The sequence below is a fragment of the Protomyctophum bolini genome (genome assembly GCF_963924005.1).
Source record: "Protomyctophum bolini genome assembly, chromosome: 20".
In the NCBI taxonomy this organism is placed as follows: domain Eukaryota; kingdom Metazoa; phylum Chordata; class Actinopteri; order Myctophiformes; family Myctophidae; genus Protomyctophum; species Protomyctophum bolini.
The window spans coordinates 14,224,500-14,252,127 of NC_137881.1; the positions used below are offsets into that span (position 1 = coordinate 14,224,500).

At 40.9% G+C, this 27,628-nt stretch overlaps 1 protein-coding gene across 7 annotated transcripts in view; it reads left to right on the top strand.

The window, feature by feature from the left end:
- LOC308335560 (uncharacterized protein) overlaps positions 1–25,022 on the top strand; it is a 31,294-nt gene extending 6,272 nt beyond the window's left edge. The window contains exons 8-37 of one of the 7 annotated variants that reach the window (XM_080792617.1): positions 218–283; positions 1,170–1,316; positions 1,706–1,768; positions 1,988–2,047; positions 3,386–3,421; positions 3,551–3,616; positions 3,784–3,834; positions 3,937–3,996; positions 4,468–4,542; positions 5,083–5,205; positions 5,957–6,025; positions 13,968–14,048; positions 14,195–14,242; positions 14,450–14,494; positions 14,577–14,636; positions 14,797–14,859; positions 15,106–15,207; positions 15,333–15,383; positions 15,471–15,566; positions 15,905–15,955; positions 16,043–16,138; positions 17,034–17,165; positions 17,897–17,989; positions 18,152–18,193; positions 18,932–19,009; positions 21,320–21,403; positions 21,632–21,671; positions 22,065–22,128; positions 22,793–23,138; positions 24,175–25,022. In XM_080792617.1, coding sequence (XP_080648743.1) covers positions 218–283; positions 1,170–1,316; positions 1,706–1,768; positions 1,988–2,047; positions 3,386–3,421; positions 3,551–3,616; positions 3,784–3,834; positions 3,937–3,996; positions 4,468–4,542; positions 5,083–5,205; positions 5,957–6,025; positions 13,968–14,048; positions 14,195–14,242; positions 14,450–14,494; positions 14,577–14,636; positions 14,797–14,859; positions 15,106–15,207; positions 15,333–15,383; positions 15,471–15,566; positions 15,905–15,955; positions 16,043–16,138; positions 17,034–17,165; positions 17,897–17,989; positions 18,152–18,193; positions 18,932–19,009; positions 21,320–21,403; positions 21,632–21,671; positions 22,065–22,128; positions 22,793–23,138; positions 24,175–24,612 — 2,826 coding nt within the window. In that variant the 3' untranslated portion in view covers positions 24,613–25,022. The remainder of the gene's footprint in view (positions 1–217; positions 284–1,169; positions 1,317–1,705; positions 1,769–1,987; positions 2,048–3,385; positions 3,422–3,550; positions 3,617–3,783; positions 3,835–3,936; positions 3,997–4,467; positions 4,543–5,082; positions 5,206–5,956; positions 6,026–13,967; positions 14,049–14,194; positions 14,243–14,449; positions 14,495–14,576; positions 14,637–14,796; positions 14,860–15,105; positions 15,208–15,332; positions 15,384–15,470; positions 15,567–15,904; positions 15,956–16,042; positions 16,139–17,033; positions 17,166–17,896; positions 17,990–18,151; positions 18,194–18,931; positions 19,010–21,319; positions 21,404–21,631; positions 21,672–22,064; positions 22,129–22,792; positions 23,139–24,174) is intronic. The other 6 variants (XM_080792620.1, XM_080792621.1, XM_080792619.1 and 3 more) reach the window with 6 other exon arrangements.
- The last annotated feature ends 2,606 nt before the right edge of the window (positions 25,023–27,628 follow it).

Genomic DNA, 27,628 nt, shown 5'->3' on the forward strand with positions numbered 1-27,628 from the left:
CACTCTAAACCCTTTATTATATACACAAGTATATTATTTGTGTATATACTCTTGTGTGTGTGTGTACAGTGTGATATCTGGTATTTGAATCACTGCATCGTGCTCTCAAGTGTGCCATTCCTTTTACAAGGCCTGCGTGTGCTGTTGAATCTCATACTTGATCAGATAATTGTTATAAACACGACTGAGATCATAACTGCTCTAACCAACCTTCCAGGTGCAGACCTTCACCCGCCCCCCGAAGCCACTACCTCGGACCAGACCACCCAAACCAAAGAAACCTGTAAGAGTTATGCTGATGATTATACTAAGGTTGCATCCCAATATAGCTAGTATTAATTTGTAATGAGTGTTCTCACCTCATCCACGCTGCCAGCGACGCGAACGAGGACGTCTCATTAGAATACATGGTTTTTCAATGACACTGTCCTGACGTACCGCGAGCGATGTCATCCACCCCTCCTATATTCGCTCGCAGAGTCTATTTGAGCAAGATTTCGTGGCCCCAAACACTTATATTGGTTGAGAGTTACACACAGCTACTATTTATTTTGTATTTTTCGCGCAATATCGCCGTCGGATGGCTCACTCCTTGCCTGCGTAGATGAGGTGTTAGAAATGTCCCCAAACACTATAGAGTGCTTCCTGGACTTCCTGGGCCGCCAGTCTAGTCTTATTCGTCAACAATGAAGAAAAAGTAAGTCAAGAGTCATGTCAGGATCTAGGTGAGGTATCATGATTACAATCACCTGTTGTTTGCAACCATGTAAATGACACAAAGGGATTGAAATGCTTGTTTAATTAAATTAAGCGGTACATGTTCTTATTCGTCAACAATGAAGGAAAAGTAAGTCAAGAGTCATGTAAGGATCTAGGTGAGATTATATCTTGATTACAATCACCTGTTTGACTATTGCCTCTACAGTTATACTAAGACTAACGCAACACATGGCCTTATTTTTAACCCATTTAGACCTGAGGCAGATTCTAAAAACACTTTCTAAATCCTATTTATTCAAAAATTACAAAAGAATTATGTTGAAATGTACGGCACCCGTCCTTAAGAAAGATAGCATAAGGCCTTATCATCTAATATCTATTGTAACATTCTAGTTATTACTTGCTGTTTTCTTTGAACGAATGTGTCTTTTTTTCCCTTCCTTTTTCAGAGTGAGCCCGAAGTATCTCCCCTAACATCTCCCGTAGCATCTACCAAAACTCCTCCTAAACCTCCCCCGAAACCAGCTGTCAAAGTCGCCCCCAAACTGCCCCCTAGGCCACTTCCTCAAGCCACAACAATACCACAATCACCTTTGGTGAGTACTATGTACTAACTATGCAACTCTTTAAACTTAATTACGTGGCCAAACGAGGATTAAACCAATAGTAGTAGTAATACTAAAGTAGTTCATTATCATAGTGAAATAGAGAGTTGCTTGAATCACCTGGATAATTTTTAATATGGTATGTTCCCTGTACCATGTGTATTTATGAATTAAACATATAGACCAAGGCAATTGTTTACAACTATGTCCAAAATACAACACTAAGAGCACTAGGGTTACTATGGTTAACAATGAAGAACTTTCGATGAATATGGTCATGCATGATCAGTGAAGATAAGAGAATATGTGGACAAAGATACCAAATGTAAAGTGTACGGTACATTCATCCCACTGATGAAATTTGGATTCTCATTTTACAGGAAGGCCAACCAGTCAAACCTGAAAGCTTTGTGGTCTTTGAAGACATTCTGCTCATTGGAGAGGTATGACAACATGCAGTGATAATGAGTTTACATTTAATGCCACACCCTTTTTCTTATAACATCAATAGCATGCATGCTGCTTAAGAGAATTACTGCGCGTGCGTGCGTATGTCAAAATATGTCTACTGAAATCGGATAATAAAGATCGACTGGGTGGCAGAATGCTGTGTTAAAGGAAAACTGTCTATCATTGTTAATGTCACTTTTCTCCCCAAACAGGAAAGATGTGTGGAGGACTGGCCTGAGAACAGTCCTCAGCTCCAACCCGAGTTCAGACCAGTATGAAACCTTTTCAGTCTTTCAATTAAATTTAGAATCTACACTTTTTCTTTTAATGTAGTGGCAATTCATCAGGTATTCTTTGGTTCTTTAGCTCCAGTGCCATGTGTTTTAGGGATGGGGTTTTGTTAACACATACACGTTTAAACGAAGAATGACGTCATACAGAATGTATACAAATTAACATTGCTGCACATATGACCAGTAAGACGTCTGAGGACGCCGAGGTCACGTGTACTAGCCATATATTGAGCGTGTCTTGAGTGTACAGGGTGTGATGAGGTCAGATCAACATATGGAATGTCGGAACAGGTCAGCTCCATGTATGGATATCTAAGGGTGGCAGCGGGGGCAGTGTCTTGAGTGTACAGGGTTTTAACTTTCTGGCCTGGGGCAGTTTAGCTGTGACTACTGGCAGCACACATTATGTCGGCACGTCAAAGTAGTGCACGTCCCACATTGGAATGAAACGCTTGTATAATGTTTAAAATCCAGGCTGAGAACTGTGTCACAAAAACGTGTGAAACACTGCAGAGTATTGTATGAGTTACAATTATATACTTACAGTACGGTATATAAGTTACACAGTTAACTGTGTAAACATCCCATCCCTCATGTGTTTGTTGTAATGACTCTTTGGGAGAGGTTTGGGTTGTGTAGTTGCCTTGTGATGATCATGATGTAACTCCAGATATTAATCTCCTCAGTCATTTGCTTACATTGCACAGTGAAACGGGTCTCAAAGTCACACATAAATGAACGCAAACAAAGCAGATTGTGTAACACCACAGCTTTTCTTTTGTTGCATAACAAATATAAGCTTTAAAGCCAACTTCCTGTTGATTTTACTACCGGTATTTGAATATTCCTTCTTCCTAATTACTATAGTAAAATCAACAGTAAGTTACCTTTTTTTATTTAAAAAAAATTATATATTTTATAAAACCCTCATTATGTTTTATATCCTAAAGGTGTGCTTTTAGGATACAAACAAACTGTTTCACTGTGCTATGTAAGTCAACGAGGAGATAGTTTTGGAACATTAAATGGGCATAATGATATCTTGCCAGTATTTGGAGTTGCATCGTTGCAAGGTAAACCACTACACAACCAAAATCTCTACCAAAGTGTTGTTTTGCTTTGTAATGGTGATGATCACCATGTTGACATTCCATGTTATTACTATTTTACACACACACACACACACACACACACACACACACACACACACACACACACACGGTACTTGCATAATTCAGCATTATACCTATTTAAGTATGTTCTGGCTTTATTCATTATGTAATGATTAATGTATATTTCCACCACCCTTTTTTCCAGTCTGGTAGGCTGAGACTACGACGGGAGTCTTTGAAGGTGCAAGCTTAAATTAAATTAATCTATTGCTTGTTTAATATAGTAATATCATTGTTGCGTATGCATCATTTGTATGATATATTTTTTTATCTGATTTCTAAACTCCCTATTTTTTCCTTTTCCCTAAAGATAAAAGTGGATTCTGATGGAGGGAGTGGTGGAGAAGAACAGGATGGCAGCGGAAAACATAACAAGGTACTCCATTTCATATTTAACGGTGTACAGTCAAAGATGAGCAATTCGTCGATTACTAATCACGAAATAATTGCATATCCGCAAGTTTCTGTCCAATGATTTGCATTGGACTGAAACTTGTGAAGTATTTGTTTAACAGTATGTTAACAAGTACACTTCTATTACAGAATAGGGGAAAGAAGTTTAAAGTGTCCTTACTTTCCAGAAGAGGGTCCAAGGTAACTGAAACGATGTCCTCAGACAAAATAACACAAGACATCCTATCAGTTATTGTCAATGTGTGTTTGATGCGTTTCTTAACGATTAGTCACTTTTCCTAGGACAAATTTAGTGAGGACCTGAACGATGGAAACCCTGCGACACTACCCAGAATGGCTAAGGTAAAGACCCGGTGTTTACTGTATGCCAACACACTTGAAGCATATAGCTCCATTTATTCAAAGAGCTTTATAATTCATCCATTCACGAACACATTCATGAACACCGGTCTCAGACAGGCTCACTGATAACGAACTATCTTTACACCTGTGGAAAAACTGAATACATTCTCTTTGGCTATGCAATTAATTAAACGGAGGACCTCTCTGTTACAATGACAGCGGAGGAAACCATGTGTCCTGTCTTGCTACTCATTCTTTCCACACACACACACACACACACACACACACACACACACACACACACACACACACAAAAATGCCTATAAATAATCTTTAAAGCAAAAAGCCTAAATTGTAATTGATGTACTGTACAAAGACTACTGGTAGAACAATACAGGATTCATGAAAATGTCTTATTGTAATAAAAGTGCCGCTTTCTTGATGTTGACACATGTGTGTTGTGTGGTTCAGGCAGGGTTCCCAGGGACACATCTACTCGATGTTGGAGAAGATGAAGAGCAGAGTGGTGCTGCTGACTTCAAACCAGTACGATCTTTATTCATAAATAATGACAAGATTATGTTGTAATGTAACCCAGTTCAGGCCAAGTGATGTTCACTTTTGCATTTTGTATTGTAAAATTAACTAATACTGCCAAGCCTCATTAAAGTTAGTGTGATGAAATGTAAACCTTTATCCAACCTATCTCCTCTCCAGCTCAACTTAAATTCTAGTGTTCCAGTTACAAATTTGTCTGCTCCCTTTTGTTTTTGTTTCATCACTTGAAATCTCACTTTTGTCTCACTATCCTGTCTCTTGAATGAAATTGGCGTCCAGACCTGAACATTTATTTTCTCTTTACTGAAGAGCTATAGACTCGGGAGACCTCTGTAACTGAACAAACACTATAGTAATGATTTCTTTCAGAATAAACACTAATTTGAAAAGATTACAGTACATGGGGTCTGGGGACCATTGAGTGTGTAACACTCAATGGTCCCCAGACCCCATGTACTGTATGGTGCCTTACCTATACAAAATATCTAATTATAGTTATGTCACAATATGTTTTTTTCTGTTTACCAGAGGAAACCCCTCAAGGACAAAGTGCATCAGCTGCTTCGGAGAGCTTCCATTGCTTCCCCTGTACAACATAAAAAAGAAGATGACCTGAAATATATGAATGGGGATTTACCCAAAGAATCAAAGGTATGTCGTATTATGCATCAGTACGTGACTTGTGTTGACTTTTGACTGTAGCTGCTCAAGTCTTACCTCTGGATTATTGGTTTTGTAGCAGCCTGGACTGACATGGAATTTTGCCCATGGCTATATTAAGCTCAATCAATTTCAGCTCAAATGTATATTTGACCCGATTGCATTGTATTTACTGATTAGCAGTGGCTAAAATGTTGACCTGAACATCATTCTGCTATCTTTTGACCAAACTCTAATCAGAGGTTGTACTAATTCTGAAGTAGAACCCATTTAGGACTGATGCCGATTCTAGAAAAACGCCTTCTAAATACTGAACTAAGTTTTCTGAAAATGTTCAAATATTAATTTGAAAATTACAAAACAATTATGCTGCTGATATACTGTACATACTGTAGTAACCAGAACCCCAAAAGGGGTTCCTGTCCTGAATGGGTTAACACAGACTCATTTGGCATCAGAGCGGGAAATTCTATTTTGAATATCAACTTCAACCTAGCATTACAATGGAGAGAAATCCACTCAAAGTACAAAATACAAATCAATGTTTTTGTGAATGGTTTATGAAGTGCAGTATCAGAATCCACTTTGATTATGTCATTGTTTTTTAATTCATGTACTGTATCCCCACAAATAACTTGAAGATCAACTTGACGTTGACACAGGTAGGCACAGGTTATTGTGTAGGTGTACTGTATTCATGCCTTGTATAGTGATTCTGATCTTGCTTCCTATGCCACAATAGGACAGCGACAGGCTCACATCACCACGATGGTCAATGTCCGAGGCGACCTGCCTACCTACTGTATCTAAAGTGTGTATCTATCTACCTATCGATTCACTCCTATTGTCTCTACCTACTGTATATACATAATAGGCACGCACGCACACATACCTTATAGCATTTATTTAAACATCGTCAAGCATATAAAGCCTTTTGGAATAAATAATTTGCTTAACCGCTTAAAATATATAATAATAATAATAATAATAAATAGATTTGATTTATAATGCACTTCATAGTTATGCATATAAACATTTGTATAAAAATAATCATCACACCACTTGTAGCCCCCTCCGGTAGATCGATACGTCACAAGGCGTTCTTTGTATGTACAGACATTTATTTAGCGTATGCTAAATGCCGTGAGAACTGAATAAAAACATAAAAGATATACATTCAGTACAATATTCTCATAGAGAACAATAATGAAGAAACAATACAGGTTACAATAAAACAAACACAAATGTAACAAATATACCTCATTGGCCGCATCCACTTTGGGGGGAATAAACGGGGGAAATCTTTCAGTATCAGTACATTGGCTTTGACTGATATCAAGGGCTGGAAAACAGCAAATCTACATGTGGCAGCAGCAATGCATTTTAGCTGTTGCACGCTGAAGCTCTCTCTCAGAATGAACTGTCTCTGCCCTGCTCTGCTAATTATGAGGATCCAAAACACCCTTGCTCAATCAGCAGATCAGGCTTCCACTGCTCAGAGGTTTAAGTGACCTTAGTCAATCAATCAAACATAAATTACCTCAAAACACATTGAAAACAAAGTAGAAACACATAGAAACATGAAATTGACATGAAACAAAAAACATTATGAACTTTAACTTATGTACTTTTATAAATGAACTTTTAATTCTGTAGGCAGCTTTTAATCTTGATGACAGCTACACTCCCACCGAAATCACCTGGATTTCTTTAATTAACTTTCACATTTTATAATCATAATCATCCTTTAAGTGTCATGTAGTGTGTTATGAACACTAGTGTATGGAGTGCATGAGAGGTAGAGGTTGCTTAGTCTGCTTCGTCGGCTTCAAGCAGGGTAACCGTCTTATGGATAGGCCTCTCCAAGTAGACTGGCTTGTTGAGTCTCTTTCCTTGGCCATCCAGTGCTGAACTTCCAATCAGCAATTGTAGCTTCCTCACACATCCATCTTCACCAGGGTGCACATCCGTGACCTTGGCTAGTTTCCACTCATTTCGTGGTGCAGTGTCGTCTTTCACAATCACTATATTGTTGATCTTTGCATTTCTGCGGGTCTTATCCATGCTTATCTCCTTCTTGGGTTGAAGACTCTGGATTTCATCAGAGGTTGCTCTCTGGACAATACCTATGATGGTAAGTTCAGCATCCTTTCTCTCTTCGAGACTTGTGGCTTCATTGGTTCTTGACATCAAACCTTTAAGCTCCTTGACACAACGCACGAGTCTTGCAATAGCTTTGACTAAACTTGTCCGGCTGGAGAACTTCAGGAAACGATCAGGCAGTGAAACGTCTGTTGCCAAGGTCTTATGTACGATGGTCTTACGAACTTCTGGGTCTTCAACTGCTATGTCTCCCACCTTAACATCTCTGCTGGGAAGCTCGTCACACCAGAGGAAACCTGGACCAGTAAACCAGTTGGAGGCAATGAGGTCCTTCATTTCTTCAGCTGGAACCTTTTCAGCATCTCCACGAGTGATTGTTCCACTCATGAAGTCAATGTAGTCTTTATGGTACTGCTTGTCTTTCTCAAATCTCCTTTTCAGACACTTGAGGCGGTGATTTGCACACACTCTATTGTCTGGTAGACTCGGTCTGTCTTCCTTAAACGGCAATTCACAGTGACCGTTTGCCTTGATCTTGATTCCATCCTCCATCGTTGCGATGAAGCGCAGATCCTCTTGGGAAAAATGAGCATCCTCTGCAGTTCTCTCATTGAAGTCTGATTCAAGCACCCGTATCACGTCTGGTGGAGTGACAACTTCTCTGACTTGTGTTCGGCAGATGTATCGGACTTCACTTGTTTGATTAGCATGCGAGTGAAGATTTGGTGTCACTTCTTTGACAACAATCCTGTGGCTGCTTCCAATTACATCGCCATAGTCGACACAGGGATTGACACAGCCGACTATACTCCAGCCGAGGTCTGTTCTTTGGGCAAAAGGCTCATTGTCTTTGCCTGACACCACTTCTCTGGGTAGCAGGGCATGGGAACAATTATAGCCAATAAGCAGACCAATGTCGCAATCGATTAATGGTGCGATCTCTTCAGCAAGGTACTCCAGGTGAGACCATGCTCTGGCAGTCTTGGGTGTAGGAATATGACCGAGATTGGCAGGAATGAACTCTCTTGTATAAGTGACTGGGAGAGGGATTTTCTTAGATGAGTAAAACCCCCTGACTTGTAGCCCAGTTAACTTCTGACTTGGAATGATCGTGTTCTTGGATGACAATGTAGACAGCTTTAGCTGCACCGGAACCTTCTGTGTGTCCAGAGTGTCAGCTTTCTCTTGCAAGATGAAGGTGGTATCACTTTGGTTGTCCAGAAGTGCATATACAAGAACTTCATTCTCTGGTCTACTTGTGGTGGATAACCATACTGGAACAACTGTGGAAGTGCAAGCATTGCTCCTATCCTGCACTACACGGTGTGATGTTGCTTCACTTGCCGTTTCATCTGTATTGTCCTTTGACCTTTCTTTGTCCTTTGAGTGCTTCTCACTCTCCTTTAGTTCGTCATCCTTCTGATATTTCCTTCCGTCGTCTTTGGTACGGTCTTCATGTAAACAGGTAGGGTGCTTCCTTTTACATGTGTCACAGACACTCTTGTTGTCACAATTTTTAGACTGGTGACCTGATTTCATGCATCCAAAGCATAATCTGTTGGTCTGCACAAACTTGACTCGTTCTGCGACTGAATTGGCCATGAACTTTCGACATGTGTGAATGCCATGGTTTGACTTCTCACAAAAGACACACTCTTTAGCATCTGGTTTATCTTCAGATGTGCTTGTAGTTGCTAGTACCTTTGCACCAATACTTCGTGTCTTGGTGTCTTTGTCCTTTGGTGGTGTCCTTGACTTCTCGACATCACTCAACTTCAGAGCGTAAAGAGAGGTCACTGGATTACAGGCTATCTTGGCTTCCTTTGTGACAAATTTTACAAATTTCCCGAAGCTAGGGAATTCCTGCCACTCTTCCAGATTCTCAACGACCTTTCTGTTCCAACTGGCTGTCAGCCAATCAGGAAGCTTGGTAAGTATTCGTTGGTTTTCAGCACAGTCATTTAAGACTTCTAGGCCTTTAATCTGTGACATCGCTGATTGACAGCCTTGCAGGAAGTCTGCGAACTCTCTCAGTTCCATGCTGTCTCTGGGTCCTATCTTCGGCCACGCGGTAAGTTTATCTCTGAAGGCTTTGGCTATCACAAATGAGCTTCCATATCTCTCTTCAAGTATGTCCCATGCTGAATGATAGGCTGCTTCTGTGCCTAACAGAAAATAACCTTCTATGGCTTTCTTTGCTGGTCCGCCGACGTACTTGCGAAGATAGTATACTTTTTCATTTACTGGAATGTTCTTTCTGCCCATCAATGTTTGAAATGACATCTTCCAGTCTTTGTACCTTAGTGGGTCTCCACTGAAAACTGACGGCTCTGGTACAGGGAGTCGGCTTGCATTGATGGACTCGGCAATTGCTCTGGCGATTGCTGTAGCGCTATCCTCTTGCTGAGCACTAGCAGCAGGTTGGCTTGTGACTGCTTGTGTCATCTGCTGGGCATTAGTAGCAGGCTGGCCCCTTGTGGTTGCTTGGGTTATCATAGCCGATTGTGCTTGTGAGACATGTTGTGGTGATGCCACATATTGCACAGGCAGACGCTTTGACTTAAGTGTGGGTTTCAGTTTCATAGATTTGCTGTCTTCAAGCAACTCCGATATGTCGTCATCTGAGCCCACTTCTTGTTCATACACTTGTAGTCGTGCCTTTGCAGCATTCATCTTTTTGACTGCATCTAAGCGCTCTAATTGCCTGCGCTTCTCTTCTAAAGCACTTTGCCTTGCAGCATTTTCCACTTCTTGCTGTGCAAGCCTTTGCCTGTTCTCAGCTTCAAGGGTTTCAAGCTGTTGCTTCTCATAGTCCATTACATTTAGGACATCTAAAGTGGCTTGATTTGCAGCTAGATCCGCTGCAGCTTCTTGTTTCTTTGCAGCGGACAGGTTTGAGTGCCTTGATCTTGTGGTTGGTCTACTTGTAGACACTGAAAGTTGGCTGGCACTGAATGTGAACTTCGAGCTAGACTCACTCAAAGCATCTTGATTTCTGTCCTTAAAAGCACGCGTCAGGATCTCTGACACCGCTACACAAGTGTCGACACGACGGCGGGTCTGGCTTTCAGGGGTAATGTGTCGGCGTAAGTCAACATAAGCTTGTGTTACATCTTTCTCAGCACAGCTGACCTTGGTCACAACGCTTTCCAATATGTCATTGGATAGAGCTCCATTGAATGCTTTCTTAGCCTCCTTGGCAAGAGCTTTCCAATTTTCATAGGAAGTTGTGAAGTGATGCTGCATATTTCTTATTCTGTCATCTTCGAGGTTTTGACCCTTTTCAGTAAGCTTTCGGGTTCTCCGGCTTCTTCGCGGTTTATCTGCATCATCTTCACTCTCTTCTGACACATTGTCGGCCCCTTTTAGTACCTCAATTCCCGATTGTGTGTTAGTGTCTAAAGGTGCATTATCAGTACTGCTAGACTGGTGCACTAACGCATCAACTGTAATGGTAACGTTTAAATCTGTTTTACTGGCTTCGTGCTCAGACATCTTTAGAATTGTTTAAAAAATTGACTGTAAGCTATCCTAAATTAGTAGCCTGTAGCCTTTAAAGCTTAAACAAAACAAAAAACAACAGTTAAATTAACTGGCTTAACCTAAAATAATACTACGATTTTGGAATGTAACACTTGCAAATTAACTTGGATTTTAGTTTGACATAATTGTTTTAGAAAAACCTTAAAATGTATCAAACACCCTTAATGAAATTGTTTCACTTGCAAATAATTACCATAAGTATTTTTAACCAAGTATATATATTTAGAATGGCTTAAGTATCATAAATTGTTTCACAATACACATGAACTTTAAATTAAATTACCCAATGAAATGGACAACACTTCTTTTAACACTAGTAACTTATATCACTCTTGGTTGCAATATAGTCACTTCAATTCTTTAGGAGTAAACCACTTAAGATTAAATCAGAAAAATGTATAACACCAAAATATTTTCACCCTTAGACTTTAAGTGTCATTTACACTTGAAACTTGCTTAAAATTCAATGACTGTAGTGAAATCAACAACAACTTCAACATAGAAAGACATGTGCAAAATACCAGAAATGTCCCTTTAAGCAATTTATAGAGTCCCTTTAAAGCAGTGAGTAGGTTACTCCACTCAACATTTAACTTATTTTAAATGTGTTACTTCTTGTTGGCTTAACCACCCAAAGCTCCCGAACTCCACTTGCTGGGAACCCAATGTAGTCACAGTCTTATCTGTTGCTGGAAGTCACTGCAGGTGAACCATGGAAACTTGCTTGCAGCACGGTCGACGGTAGGCACAGACAGGCCCCTTCACCTCGTGTCGAGCAGGCTGAGTTCTCACTGTAGCCCCCTCCGGTAGATCGATACGTCACAAGGCGTTCTTTGTATGTACAGACATTTATTTAGCGTATGCTAAATGCCGTGAGAACTGAATAAAAACATAAAAGATATACATTCAGTACAATATTCTCATAGAGAACAATAATGAAGAAACAATACAGGTTACAATAAAACAAACACAAATGTAACAAATATACCTCATTGGCCGCATCCACTTTGGGGGGAATAAACGGGGGAAATCTTTCAGTATCAGTACATTGGCTTTGACTGATATCAAGGGCTGGAAAACAGCAAATCTACATGTGGCAGCAGCAATGCATTTTAGCTGTTGCACGCTGAAGCTCTCTCTCAGAATGAACTGTCTCTGCCCTGCTCTGCTAATTATGAGGATCCAAAACACCCTTGCTCAATCAGCAGATCAGGCTTCCACTGCTCAGAGGTTTAAGTGACCTTAGTCAATCAATCAAACATAAATTACCTCAAAACACATTGAAAACAAAGTAGAAACACATAGAAACATGAAATTGACATGAAACAAAAAACATTATGAACTTTAACTTATGTACTTTTATAAATGAACTTTTAATTCTGTAGGCAGCTTTTAATCTTGATGACAGCTACAATAAAAGATCTAAGAAACAGAAATAAAACGTATGTATACTTCGTTGACTAGACTCGAGTCAACCAGGGCTCTACACTTCCGGAAAAAAGGAAGGGCTTTTTTCCCTGTCTAGACCAAATTACTTTAAAAGAATCACACCTGTGTGAACTGAGTGGTGCAACTCCCCTCTCCCCCCCCCCCTCCTCTTTCTCTCTCTCTCTGGCTCCCTAGATCTGTCTGATCTAACCCCACGTGTCGTTTTGTGAGCTTCTATTTTCGCCAAATGTTCACCGCCATGCTAGGGGATGCTAGGGTTCACCTGGTTCAATGTTTTTATTGATTGATGACACAGAGGTCAATTAGGTGGTTTTCAAAGTATTTTCTTATATCCGCATGGCTTAGTGAATTGTTTTTATATTTTTTACTTGAATTATGGTTAGTTTTTTTTACACTCATTAGTATCTTGTTGTATTGTATTGTTGTTGCATAAGATGTTCCACCAACATTTCACTTCTTGTACTGTGAGTGAAAAATAAATCACTCTATTTATTTATTCTTTTGCTTCCTCAAATTCAGTTCCAATTCCTATTATTGCCATTGCAGGTGCAAAACAAAGTTTAATGTCTGCTTTGACCGCGTCAGAGTGGGAAGTGAGACGGAGATATACAAGCAACAGAAAGAACAATTGTAACTACTGTACCACCAGTAAGACGCCTGAGGGCAAGAAGAAAATACGGCACAGCTAAGAAGCAGGAGTTAAACTATTAATCTGGTGTCCTTGCCCAGCAAGCCAAATGACGTCATGATGACGTTATGAAGACGTCCTCCGGTGACGTTCAGGACTAGGCCAGATCACAGCCCATATGGGAATGATCTTTACGTCATTTCCAGGACGTCTTCACCAGTTAAAATAATATTGCTTATTCTGGGCCAGATCTGACTAGTTATGATATGACTTAAGTTGATCTGGCCTCTATTGGACTTTCTCTGATTCATCCAGGGACGTCCGTCTTAGTGGGCAGAATCTATGTTGGTTGAAATCAGGTGATATTCTGGGCCAGATCAGACTAGTCTTGGTTTGACTTGATTTGGCCCCAATAGACGTCACTAATTCGTCCAGGTCCTGACCGTGCTTGCTGGGTGAGGTCAGATGTACTAGAGTTTCTGGCCGGCTCCATATATGCAGATCTAGGTGATGATCCAGTCTTCTCCATATATGAAGACCTTATCAAACCCTGAATAGCTGTTGAGCTGATCGAGTCATCATTGTGATGTCTGAACAACATTGTAATGTCGGAACAGGCCAGCTCCATATATGGAGATCTTAGGGTTTGATGAGGTCGGATCAACATATGGAATGAATTCTGTACTGGCCATATATGGAGCATGTCACAAGGCTTGACGGACGCAGGATGCAGGTTTTCATGGTAAACTGCGACCTACGGTCACAATAATACTTTTAAACGTTCCCGCGCCACATGATCGCCAATGGAATGCGAACGCTCATTCCTGAAAAATAATGTTCACCCTCTGGCCAATTAAAATGATTGGCCATGCTATTTTACATTACACACTTGAACTTGCACAACAAGCATGCCGTCCTCCTGTTTTGTGTATTACAATATGAGTAAGTGAAACGTAACCAGATGTAAGAGAATACAGTGATGAGAGTTAAAATGCTTAACTTCCTTGCTTGATGTAACATTTTCTTAAAGGAGATGAAGTTGGACCGAAGTTCTGAAGGTGAAGAAGATGATGAAGAAGATGGGAGTGAGGAAGCCAGAAACAATGGATTTGTAAGCTTTATAATGAACATTATATGCCAACCTCCAACAATTCCCTTTGATATTTTAATAGATTCCTGAACTCATCTCTGCAAGTTGCTTTTGATTCTGACTGCTGTTCAGACAATCTAACGTACCTAATCGTTTCTCTCTCGCAGAAGAGGAGAAAGACTGTGAAGAGAGGGTTTTCCATCAGCCTAGATAAGGTACAGGAGATAATGGTGCTCTTTGCTATGTGTATTTTGACAATAACAGATCTACAAGCCCAACACGTCACGATGTGACCTTGTAGGTTATTTTCGGCAAGTAGAGAGGGGGAAAAAAGGAGCGGGCCAACTGTATTGAACTATTGGACAACGGTTTCACAGTGATCTTTGATTTGTAATTGTATTATGAAACTTTGTCTTTGATAGAAGCAACAGGACCATGGGAATTCACCTCGGAGAGGCTCCAATAAGGTACAGGTATTTCATGTTTATGGTATTTGAGTGTCTATGAAACTGTCGATGTATTATACAGTGTTTTCTCTCTATCTCTCAGGAGAATCCGCATCATAAACGTAATGGTGAACATGGTCAAACGCATCAGAAAGAGCCACAGGTAGTGTACTGAAAGGGGTGCAAACGTTAACTTTAAATTAGCTGAACTCAAGATATAAACAAGATTTGTATTTTTTTCACACGTGTGTGTGTGTAAAATGTACACTTTATGTTGAGCAGTCATAATACGATAACTTTATTTATTCTGGTTTCACCCTCAGGATGAAAACTTTAATGATATAGAAGGAGGAGCAGTCGGCTTCACTTGTCCGTCAACCAGCAAGGTGATGAATATTAACATCTCATCCTAAAGTAAACCGGGCTTCCAAGCTCTTGGAAGTATGAGTAACTCGACATACAGTGCCATAGTGACTTTCATTACCTACTGTATATATGGCTATTGTGTGTAGAGCCTATTGAAGAATAGCACTTGAAATTGCCTTACTGTATCTCCTCATTGCGCCACTGCAGTATAAACTTTTCAAGCCTCGTATCCTTTACTTTCCATATCACAATATTATGTATCTCAGGCTGCTATCCTGGATGACGCAAGCCCACAGAAGGGATGGGATCTAGCCTCAGTTGGCGTAACGGAAAATGAATATCTCGCTGGAATGGAAGACTGCAAACCTGTAATTATTATCATTATTTGAAATAAAGGATACTGTGGCACTTTCCGATAAAACGCTACAGACATTCACTACGTAACTCTACACAATATAAAGAGAGCTCAGGTAAACCATTGTATTTTTCTTAGAAGAAAACGACAAAGGGGAAACGGTTCTCTGTGGGTCGACGCAAATCTAAGGTACAGTAATTATTCTGCAAAGTAACTGGTTGCCTTCTTTACGCTAATGTTTCCCCAGAGATTTAGTGATTCATTTGTGTCGTTTAGGATGACATGTTTGATGAAAAAAGCCCTCAGAGAGGAAGTGTATCAACAGGCGAGATGGACAACGATGAACAGAATGAGATGGACTACTGCAAACCGGTATCATGTTTCTCCATGCATTATCATAAACTTCCATGCTGTTCCATGCCACTGACTTTACGTCTTTGTATCTGCAATTGCTTTTCATTTTCTACTATAATAACATTAACAATAGTCCCCTTTAGTTGTGTTTGGGGTATTTTTGTCACTGTACATGCACATAACGTGACATTTTCCTGGAATGGAAGACTGCAAACCTGTAATTATTGTCATTATTTGAAATAAAGGATACTGTGGTACTTTCCGATAAAACGCTACAGACATTCACTACGTAACTCTACACATTATAAAGAGAGCTCAGCTAAACCATTCTTTTTTTTTAATTGTATTTTTCTTAGAAGAAAACGACAAAGGGGAAACGGTTGTCTGTGGGTCGACGCAAATCTAAGGTACAGTAATTATTCTGCAAAGTAACTGGTTGCCTTCTTTACACTAATTTTTCCCCAGAGATTTAGTGATTCATTTGTGTCGTTTAGGATGACATGTTTGATGAAAGAAGCCCTCAGAGAGGAAGTGTATCAACAGGCGAGATGGACAACGATGAACAGAATGAGATGGACTACTGCAAACCGGTATCATGTTTCTCCATGCATTATCATAAACTTCCATGCTGTTCCATGCCACTTACTTTACGTCTTTGTATCTGCAATTGCTTTTCATTTTCTACTATAATAATGAGTTATAAGGCCAGCTCAAAATATACAACACAGAGGACCAATAACATTCATTGTTGTCCAGACTACATTAGGACTAAATAGTGATATGGTATGTGGTCTGGAACAACTGCATTGTGTTCATACCAAAGTCTTATGACTAAAGAATAACGCATGACCAGGTAAACTGTTCATTAATTCTTGCATCAATGCATGGTGAATTGTGTGAGTGAATTGAGCAATGCGGTGAGAAGATTTTCTTTAAAGGACTATACTTGCGGTCTGGCATGTTTAAGACTGACTCATTTTACACTTGTTACTGTACATTGCTGCCGAATATTTTCCAAAGGATACCATGGTGTGTTCGATTTTTGAGGAAGGCATTGGTTTACTTCCATTAAATTCATGAGTGAGACTTGAAACATTTTTGAGATACAGTACCAGTAGGTAATCGAAGACAGAGATAGTTCAGTTAGTTTTCACAGATGTGTTATCATTGTTTTGGTTTTATGCGTTTGACAAGTCTAGCCAAAAAATATGAAAAGATACAGTAGTTTTTGGAATTAAATAAAGCATCCATGGCTTCTCAGTGGCTACAGAAATCGATTAATCATTTTAAGGTGAATTCGTCCCCCGGAAATGAAGTAATTGAATGAAATGAACAAACAAGGTATGCTTTTGAAAATGGTCAGCACTATAGTCAAGTGTACTGTGAGGCCAAAGCACAGGTATGGTCTTTTAAGGCATTGTCCTCCTATTACAGAGTGATACAAAGGTTTAGGTTTATTTCTAACATTTTGGCTTCCTTCATCAGAAGAAGCACTTCAAACACAAAGGGGCTAGTCATCGTAAAACCAAGAAAACCCAGGAAACCATTCTTCATGACAGCTGCCATATTCGTTTGAGCCACGAATCTCCTCATTGGGCATCCGGAGTAAGTGTTGAGGTTGTTGACTAAACTTATTTATTACAACACAAAATACTAGTGTGTGTGTGTATGTATATATATATATATATAATTATGTTACAGTGGCCTCCCGTTCGCCGTCATTTATTGGGGGGCTCCCTTAATTAAAATCCATGCAACATTTTAGCCTTGATCATGTCCAGGAGATGTACACCAAGCCACCTCACGCTAGAGAAATAAGAGATACTGTAGGCTCTTTTGGGCCACATTGGTTGGTAAGGCATTAACGTAAGTTTTAATGGCTCCCCGTTAAGCAAAGAATTTACTTCAAAGTACTCCTTACCGCCTACAAGGCCCCTGCATAACCTGGCTCCCCCCTACCTCTCCGCCCTCCTCGAGCCACACGTCCCATCCCTCTCCCTCAGGTCCAGCGACACTGGCCTCCTTGTGATCCCCAAGAAGATCAGGCTTAAAACCTGGGGCGACAGGGCTTTCTCTGTGGCCGCCCCCACCCTCTGGAATGCTCTCCCCAAACACATCAGAGATGCCCCCTCACTCCCTACCTTCAAAACAGCACTGGAAACTCAAAATAAGGAGAACATTGGGAATCCAGGTTAAAACTTGATATAGGTCAAGTGCTTCATGAAACAGGTTAAAGGTCAAAGTGACAATCAAGAGACATAGCAAGACATCTTGGTAGCGGCAGGGTTTACATCCCTACCTAGGTGCATTTGTTTAATTAATTGATGGTTTATATTTCATTTCACCAGGGGGTGTTTCTAGAAGATGGTTCTCCTCGGAAGGGAGGAGCTATATATACTGCTGGACAACTGGGTGGGGATGAAGATGAATACGGCAAACCAGTAAGTTGTATTGTTGTTAACAGTAGGTTCACTGGTAACAGTTATTTCATTGCATAATTGTGTATACACGATATTCAACTTTTAATTTCGATGTTTAATCAAATCTTATGGGTCCATTTTTAAATGAAAATACCAGGTTTTAATCTCACACTATCTCTTCAGCAGAAGAAACCGTTGAAAGGCCTTAAAAAGCATAAATCCAAGGTGGGTTGTGTGTTTGTGTGTGTGTGTGTGTGTGTGTGTGTGTGTGAGCGGCGAGCGCACACATTTGCGTCTGTATGCATTAGACAATTATTCATATAATGTATGAATATAATGTATAAAGGATATCGAAAAGGGCTTAGTTAAGACGATGTAAACCGCACGAGGTAGAGTTTTTTTAAAGAAGCCAGTGATCCACATTTTTAAGGGATGTTGTCGTTGTAGCTGTGATTGGGGTCTGTGCCGCAGGTCCATGACATTTTGAGAACGGCTATAAATAGTTACTAGTGTAATGCATAGATATAGCTGCAATTCTTTGATTATTTTTATTTTCCTTTCATTTTTAATCGTCTCCGTCAGACCTCTGCCCTCGCTATATGCATTGTGAGCTGATAGATATAGTATAGAATAGAGTTTATAAGTGGCCACAAAATTATTTTGATGCTACGTTTACAAATTTAGCTGGAGACCCGTCCCCAGACCCCTCTTTGAGAACCACTGGTTTATGGGATGTCCATTACTGTACCCTATTGTCCTGAATATTACGGGGGGGGTTTTACAATGGAAATATCATAAAAATAACAGGGTCGCATTATTATCAGGGACTAGATTATGTGACATAGTACGGTACTTTCCTGTCCTCATGCCACCAATCTCGGTGAAACTCTCCAGCTCAATTTATACTCGTCACATTTGGAGAATTCTAAAGTAGTTGACATGCTGATGTTTGTCTGTTCCCAGAAAAAGGCGACGGCTCTGGACTCGCCTGAGGATCCACCGGGAGCTACCTCTAGTGACTACTTCTCGGAAGCAGCACAGGTGAATGAATGTCTTATGAACAGATTGTTTTTTGTTTTTTTTTACTCATCACTGTCTGTGCATCACAGATGGTTGTAGGTCTGCTATTTTTGAAAAGTCGTTAATATGTGGCGCAAATCATTGAATATATATTTCAGAGCGAACATTTTTAACTAAAATATTTGTTTCTGGAGGGTTCCTGGAACAACATATTTTGAGATGGGGGTCCGTGGCCCAATAGAGATAATTCTGGGGCTCCCGTCACCGTCAGGGAATGTTCCCTTTTTAATCAATGAAGCGTGGCTCCACCGGGTGCGAGAGGACCTGGGCATGAGAGGACCTGGGCATGAGAGGACCTGGCTTATTGGCCATCATACTAAATAACTAAGTTCCAACTGCAAACCATGTTATTAAATAACATGGTTTGCAGTTGGAACTTCTGTTTCAGGTGAACACTCAATAAACTTTGATGTGGTTAATATAATGTGCATCATTATGATTAATAATGACGGCAGAAGTGCTGTGGTCATACACACATTTGATTGAATTGCAGCATTTTTAAGGTCTAAATTCCTGGGCTGATATCTGATATGCAGCAGTGGTTCCCAAACTTTTCCATGTCAAGGACCCCCAAATTGACACTAATTAGCCGGCGAACCCCCATTACAAAATTATAAATATATTCCAGGGATCCCCCCATAGAGACACACAGGGACTACAAATGTCACGCCCCCAAATGAGACAGCGGCCCCACTTCTGGTCCGTTTCAACGGTGTACTGCAGCTGTCATTGCAATCCCTATGAGAGGCATCATAAAATACCCTAATTTCACTGGTTCACTACTGAGGCTGTAGCGATTCTTTTTTTTTTGTTCCAATAAAGTCTCCCATATGTTTGTAAATCTCAAGTCCAAGTCATCGCACGGTATACGTCACGGTCGCATCCCTTCAGGTTTTCAATACCCACATATTTGTTGCGTTTTGTTTTATAGGCTATGTATTTGTGGAAAACTATCCAAACAGCATCTTGCAAGATGCAATAATTATTAATACTCATCTGGAGAATTCACTAGGTAGTTGAAAATGTCAGGATATGTCACTCCTCCATTTAGCTGGGTTATTTTCCCAACTATTCAGCCAAGTTAATTATACAACAAGGTGACAACGGTAAAACACACCGTGTTCAAAATATAGACATGAATGAACAATGTCAGTCGGGATCAGGATGTATTTATTATTGAGAATTCCACTCTTTAAAGTCGGTGCTCGTAGCCTCGTAAAGGCAGTGACGTCCCTTAAAAGCGACAGGTTCTCTGTCTGCCGTCTCCCCTCGGCTCCGTTAACATTATGGGTAACTCGTTCAAGTGGTAAATTAAATGTGAAATGCATCCTCTATTGAGAAAACAACAATATATGTTGACAAAGACACTTCATACATTTGGATTATTCTAATCAATATAGTCTTCAGTTCATTTCGTATTCTTTTAAAAGTAGGCTAACTACAGTTTAATTTCAATGGACTTCTATGGGCTGGTCTGCAGTACACCGTTCTAACGTACCAGAAGTAGGGCCACTGTCTCATTTGGGGGCGTGAAATTTGTAGTCCCCATGTGTCTCTATAAGAGGAGATTTGTCCACGGCTCTAAGCAGTGATTCTTTTTTCGTTTAATTTCAAGGAGCCTCAGTTTGACATGCATATTAGTCTACAGACCCCCATTTAATGGAATTTCTATCTCTGGGACCCCAATGTATATTGTAAAATCGAAATTAATTTAACTCTGGACGTGTACAAATGGACCTGTTAGGGTCCATTTGGTTCCATTTGTACACTCTGAGTTACAGACGCATAGGGGTCCATTTGGTTCATTATCATTTAGCTGGTGACCCCCTGGAACTCTCAAGGACCCCTAGGGGTCTTTGGGAACTACTGATATACAGTACATCTACAGTACATGTTGTACACACACTCACACTCTCTCTCACACACAGTATACACACACACCTCATCGGTGGCATAGATTGGGCCAGGCTCCTTTTAATCTTCCTATTTGTCAGAGTCCGACTGAGCTGTGAATGCGTTCCACACGCGCAGCCCCAGACACACACACCCCTCATATACATGTGACATAACTGGTTCATCTGCATCAGTGGGATGTATACAGTTTAGAAATCAGACCAGGCAATGGAAATACCTTACTTAGTAATTTGAGCCACAGCTGTGTGTGCACTGTGTCAATGTGCTGGTGGTCGATGCCAAATACCTTTACACACAACGCAAAGGAGAATTTCTCGCCCACTCTCTTATTTATTTTTAATCTCTTCTATCACACAGGCGGAGTGGTTAGCTTCCCAAAAGGATGAGCGTTTTGGATTGGAAGAAGTCGAGGAGGAGGAGGATGAGAAGGACGAGGATGGGGTCAGTTTCAATCAATTAATCAAACTCCTATTTTCCAAATCTGTGACTGTCATTTTTGTGAATTTATTAATCCCAGAGCAATCGTCCCTTCAGGGCTATAGGATACACGACCCGCGAGGCTCACGTCGTTAATGTTGCCTGCGGTCTTTTTGCTGTTCATTAGGATCAAAGTGTGCTTGTATACGTGCTGCAGGCATTCCGTTTGTACAGCGTGTGCTTGTGTTACAGGACACCGACAGCTTGATGGAGTGGTGGAACACGGTGGAACGTAAGTCTCTTCTACTGTAAATAAATGTCATGCTGTAACAATTGCTATCTCCTTTGATGCATGCCACATGAAAATGATGTCAATCAAATTCAACTGGATGCAACTATGATCTTTGTTTATTATAGTAGGTAGTAGGTACTAGCCTTAAGCCTGATTTATACTGTTACGCACGGGTGTGTTGCTCACTGAAAACATCAGCGCTACACATTGTGAGCTGACTTAACTGAAGGTGGAAATAGTGTATACTATCTTGATTTGACCTGTCGACTAATCTCAAATCTTTATCCAAGTCTACACACCCACATCCAGGGCTCCACTCAGCATTCACTACGCACCCTGAAGAAGACACCGTTTGCTAAAACATTAGTTTACTTTTTCTTTTCTTTTTAATAGAATGGGATGAGGTGACATCAGACGATGAAAGCACTTGCAAAACCATGGATGAAGATGAGTCCAAGTATGTTGGGAATGAAACCACTTTCTTCCCTTAATTTCACTGACCCCTAGTTTACTACTGTATGTATTAGTCCACGGACCCCCATAACTCTGAGAGTGTACAAATCGAACTGCATGCATATACGCTACATTTGGTTCCATTTGTACACACTCAAAGTTTATAAATTATTTTAGCTCGAGAGCCTCCTGGCACCCCTTCAAGGGGGGGATCCTGCACACCACTAAGAACCACTGATATACTGTACTGAAAAATAGATGATCAGAATAGATCAGAATCAGATATATGGTTTATCTACCAACCTATCAGCCTTTTGCCTTATACTGTACATTGTCGTCATTATCAATATCGCACTGATTGACTGTATATAGACAACTTATTTGTTTACCCATGTTTGCTTTGTAGTATTTATATAATTTGTATTATTATTGTAGAGGGTATGCGCGTGACATCATCATCAAAAACCTGGAAGTTATGCGCAAAAACTACTTTCTGGCCTTTGCCATTCACTTTATGCATGTGCATACCCTCTATTATTGTTTCTTGACGTATCTTGTCTTTCTTTGCCTTGTTTCTACTATACTACAGTACATTTACATGTAAGTTGTTAACTGCTGTGCCGCCACCCGTGGGGTAATAAAGGTATCTTATCTATTACCCTTCTCAGGGCTTTCCAAGCGCTGGCCGACAAGGTTAACCGCGGCCTGCAGGTTTTCAACAAGGTGTTCACCGAACACGCCGAGGTCCTCTGGCAGTACATCATCACGCTCCATGCCATCGCGGAGGACATCAGCACCTTCCACAAGAGGGCCAAGATGGCCAGCATCACCGGCGGCACGACCACGGCCGTGGGCGGCGTGACGGCCATCGCCGGCCTCGCCCTGGCTCCCGTCACCTTTGGCGTCTCGCTCATCGTGACCGCCATCGGGGTGGGCGTGGCCACGGCCGGTGGGATCGCCTCGGCCTCTGCCACCATTTCAGACAACCTTAACAACATGCAGGACCGCAAAAAGGTTTGAACTTGAATCGTGTTTTTTACCCTGCATCTTAATGTATCTGTGAAACTGTGAAATCAGACTTGCTCATTGGCTGTTGGGCTTTGTTGACAGTGAAAGAAGAATGCACATACAAAGTGACCCCACGCTTGATGGGGCATGAACCTGGATGCTAGAGATTTTCTGCTTTTAAATCATTAAAACACCTAAGCTGTTGGGTCCTCCACAGGTCCTCCACAGGACCCATTACTCCAAAGCCCGACTAGCAGAGATATATCCTAATGTGAACAACCGATGTGACCGATGTAACCACGCCCCTGCTGATCTTCGTCATGTTCTTTTTTTTGCCCCAAACTATATATATTTTGGGTCTCTTTTTTTAAAACCCTATCAGATGTCCTGGCAATGGATATCCAACCATGCCCTCGCATAGCCATCTTTGGGGTCCCCAATGACACATTAATCCTTCAATCCACCCATGCAGATGTAATCGCATTCATGTCCCTTTTGGCACGAAGGAGGATTCTGGAAATCCCCTTCCCCCCCACCTATATCCACCTGGCTGGTAGACGTGATGTTTTTCCTAAACCTTGAAAAATTAAAATTCACAATTAGAGGCTCAATCGAGAAATACTTACTTTACTATTTTTTTTTAAACTTATTTTGTTGTATTTAAATTTATTTAAATTCTTATGTTTTGCCTCCCCTACGACCCATGGGAGGGTGGGAGAGTGAACGGGAGGGTAGGCTGGGCAAGCGTGACCACTCTTGGTCACTCTGCCCAAAAGGGGAAGGGTTGCACAAAAAAAAAAGAAAAACGGGGAATGTCACCAATAACAATAATGATGTAAAACTAACCTTGTACATCTCCCTGAAAAAAAAAAAAAAAAAAACACACCTAAACTGCAAAAGTGATTTTTATCATTTTCCCCCAGGTTATTGATATCCTCTTGACAAGATACGATATCCTCTTTTCAGGAAATGGGGCCATATCGTGCACTTTTCAGCTATTAAACTTGGGTCCATTGTATCTCTGCTTCTTTCCTTCCTATAGGTGGAGACGGTACTGCTGGACTACGAGAACCACCTGCTGGACCTCGTGAAGATCCTGCGCTTTGTCAACGAGGGCCTCTACCGGCTGCGGGGCCACTCCTTCCTGAGGGCCGGCAATCAGCATTACTCCGAGGACTGGGAGATCCGCAGGGCCGTGCAAATGATCAGCCTGGTCGACGGGCCCGTGAGGCGGGCATCGGACATCACGGACGACTCCCTAGCCTCGGTCATGGGACTTTTCAAGGGCATGGACCGGTACTTCCTCAAGGACGCTAAGGAGCTAAAGGGGGGGCTAAAGGGCTGTAAGAAGGAGGTGGTGTCTCAGATAAAGGATATCGCTAACATACTCAACAATGGGTTGGTGGAGCTCAACGCCATCCGGGAGGAACTGCAGGATAACAATGGCAACTATAGAGCCTCTGTGGACAAGGTGTTTTAAATGTCTGTCACTGCCCCCCTCTACTGGTTAAATCGGGAACTACTGTTTTTGTGTTTTGTTTTGCTGTTCAAAGGGTAGTTATTATTCTAACTGTTTGTTGGGAATTATCAGATGTTAAACTGTTGATATGGGTGACCAAAACATATGAGGGTAATTTTTTACTACTAATAATAATGAGTAATCTGACACAACCTGTAGGCTACTTTGTTGTGAATGTATGTTCATATAAAGAGTAGCAATTTGTGCTGTGTGCACATGTGTGCTGAAGAGACTTTGAATGTGTGCTTTCTCTTTTGTCATACAGTAGAGTATATTCCTTATTGCACTGATGGAAGAGTTGGCAGACTCGTCAAATAGATGTAGCTTCCAGCTTGGAAGTATTTATTTGCTAGACAATAAACGTTGCTGTTATTGGGGGGGGGGGGGGGCTTTTAATTATTTTTTTCTTGGTACCATTACAATGCAATTTAAATGACACTTTGTAAATCAACTCTACACATGCCATGTAAACTTTGATTCAAGTTAGGAATGGGGTTGTTTTCTTTCCAGAACATTCTTTTTTGTACCAACATGTTGAGGCTATTCTGTGTATATTACTGAACATTATAGGTTAATTATTATATCTTAACGCTTTTTGCACATGATAAGGCCTTTTGCACAATTAACTGTTTTGTGTTACATATCAAGTACCAAAATTCTGTGTTTGTCTGTCAGCATTGAAAATATAACTCATATTTATGCTTGTTTTAATGTGAACTGCCATACCTATCACTGTGCTGGGGATGACTTTATGAATAAATATAATTCTGAATCTATTTGGTGGATTTTGCTCCTGTTTGGATGCAAATGATGGATACTGGCATTTATCTTACTTTAATACATTGTAACGTGACATGTCACTGAACTCACGCGGAGCTGAAATATGTAATATGTATGATCTACAATAGAGAACTTGGATACAGGTGATGAATGAGAAGCAAAAGGAGGAAGTCTGCACAAAGTTTTAAAACCATGTGCAGACTTCCTCTTGCAGTTTATTTCTTTTGTTCGAGCACCCGTTGAATTTACTGGAATGTACGTGCACCTCCTGACCACTTTAAGCAACTTAACAGTGACACAAATGCTTTTAAGTGACACATACTATTAACATCCCTACAAACAGCCTAGTATGTTGGCAAGAGAAGAGAGACTGACTTGGAAGTGGGACAGGCAGGCATGCAGACAGCTACTCATGGAGAATTGGACAGGCAGGCAGTCTGACAGCTACTCATAGACAGGCAGACAGCTACTCATGGACAATTGGACAGGCAGGCAGACAGCTACTCATGGACAATTGGACAGGCAGGAAGGCAGACAGCTACTCATAGACAGACAGACAGCTACTCATGGACAATTGGACAGGCAGGAAGGCAGACAGCTACTCATAGACAGGCAGACAGACAGCTACTCATGGACAATTAGGCAGGCAGGCAGACAGCTACTCATAGACAGGCAGACAGACAGCTACTCATGGACAATTAGGCAGGCAGGCAGACAGCTACTCAGACAGGCAGACAGACAGCTACTCATGGACAATTGGACAGGCAGGCAGGCAGACAGACAGCTACTCATAGACAGGCAGACAGTAAGACATGGTCGGGGGGGTAGGACCAAGGGATTTGGGATTTGTTTATAAACATTATGGTATTTGTTTATAAACATTTGTGATTTGTTTACAAACATTTGGGATTTGTTTATAAACATTTGGGATTTGTAAGTCTCATGGGGGGGGGGGGGGGTAGGACCACTACCAGTTGACCTGTAGTAAGTCTCATGGTCGGGGGGGTAGGACCAAGGGATTTGGGATTTGTTTATAAACATTTTGGTATTTGTTTATAAACATTTGTGATTTGTTTATAAACATTTGTGATTTGTTTATAAACATTTTGGGATTTGTTTATAAACATTTGGGATTTGTTTATAAACATTTGGGATTTGTTTACAAACATTTGGGATTTGTTTATAAACATTTGGGATTTGTAAGTCTCATGGGGGGGGTAGGACCACTACCAGTTTACCTGTAGTAGGTCTCATGGTCGGGGGGGTAGGACCAAGGGATTTGGGATTTGTTTATAAACATTTTGGTATTTGTTTATAAACATTTGTGATTTGTTTATAAACATTTGTGATTTGTTTATAAACATTTGTGATTTGTTTATAAACATTTTGGGCTCTATATAATATGTTGCCTAGGGCCTCAAAAGGCCTAGAACCGGCACTGAAGACAGCTACTCATTGACAGACAGACAAATAACTATACTCATGGACAGACAGACAGACAGGCAGGCAGGCAGGCAGGCAAAGAGCTACTCATGTTATGTTATTATGTTATTATAACAGCTACTCATGTTATGTGCAATAATTTGTGCAGTTATGGAAACAGCTCTTTGTGTTTATGCAAGAAAATGTAACACATTTATTTATTTACATATTGTGTGCATGCACATTGTACTTTGATACATTTTGCGAAAATAAAGCAATTGAAAGAGAGAAGTTATCAAGTATCATTAATGTCGTAATTTTATCTACTGGCCCCTGGCCCCTTGCCATTTTTGTAATGTGGCCCACAGGTAAATCTATTTGAGTATCCCTGCTGTATGGAGCTGACCTGTTCTAACATTCCATAATTATGTTGATCTGACCTCACCAAACCCTGTACGGGGCGGCGGTGGATCAGGGGTAGAGTGGCCGGATGGTAACCGCAAGGTTGCCAGTTGGAACCCGGGTTCCTTGAGCAAGACACTGAACTGCTCCCAATGTGCTGGTTGGTGCCTTGCACATGGTTTCCGCCGCCATTGGTGTATGAATGTGTGTGTCAATGGGTAAATGTAATGCACAATCTATGTAAAAGCACCTTGGATAAAGGTGCTACCATTTACCATTTTTGTACACTCAAGACATGCTCTATATGGCCAGACCTCATCAAACCCTGGCTGTACACTCAAGACACTTCCCCCGCTGCCACCCATAAATCTCC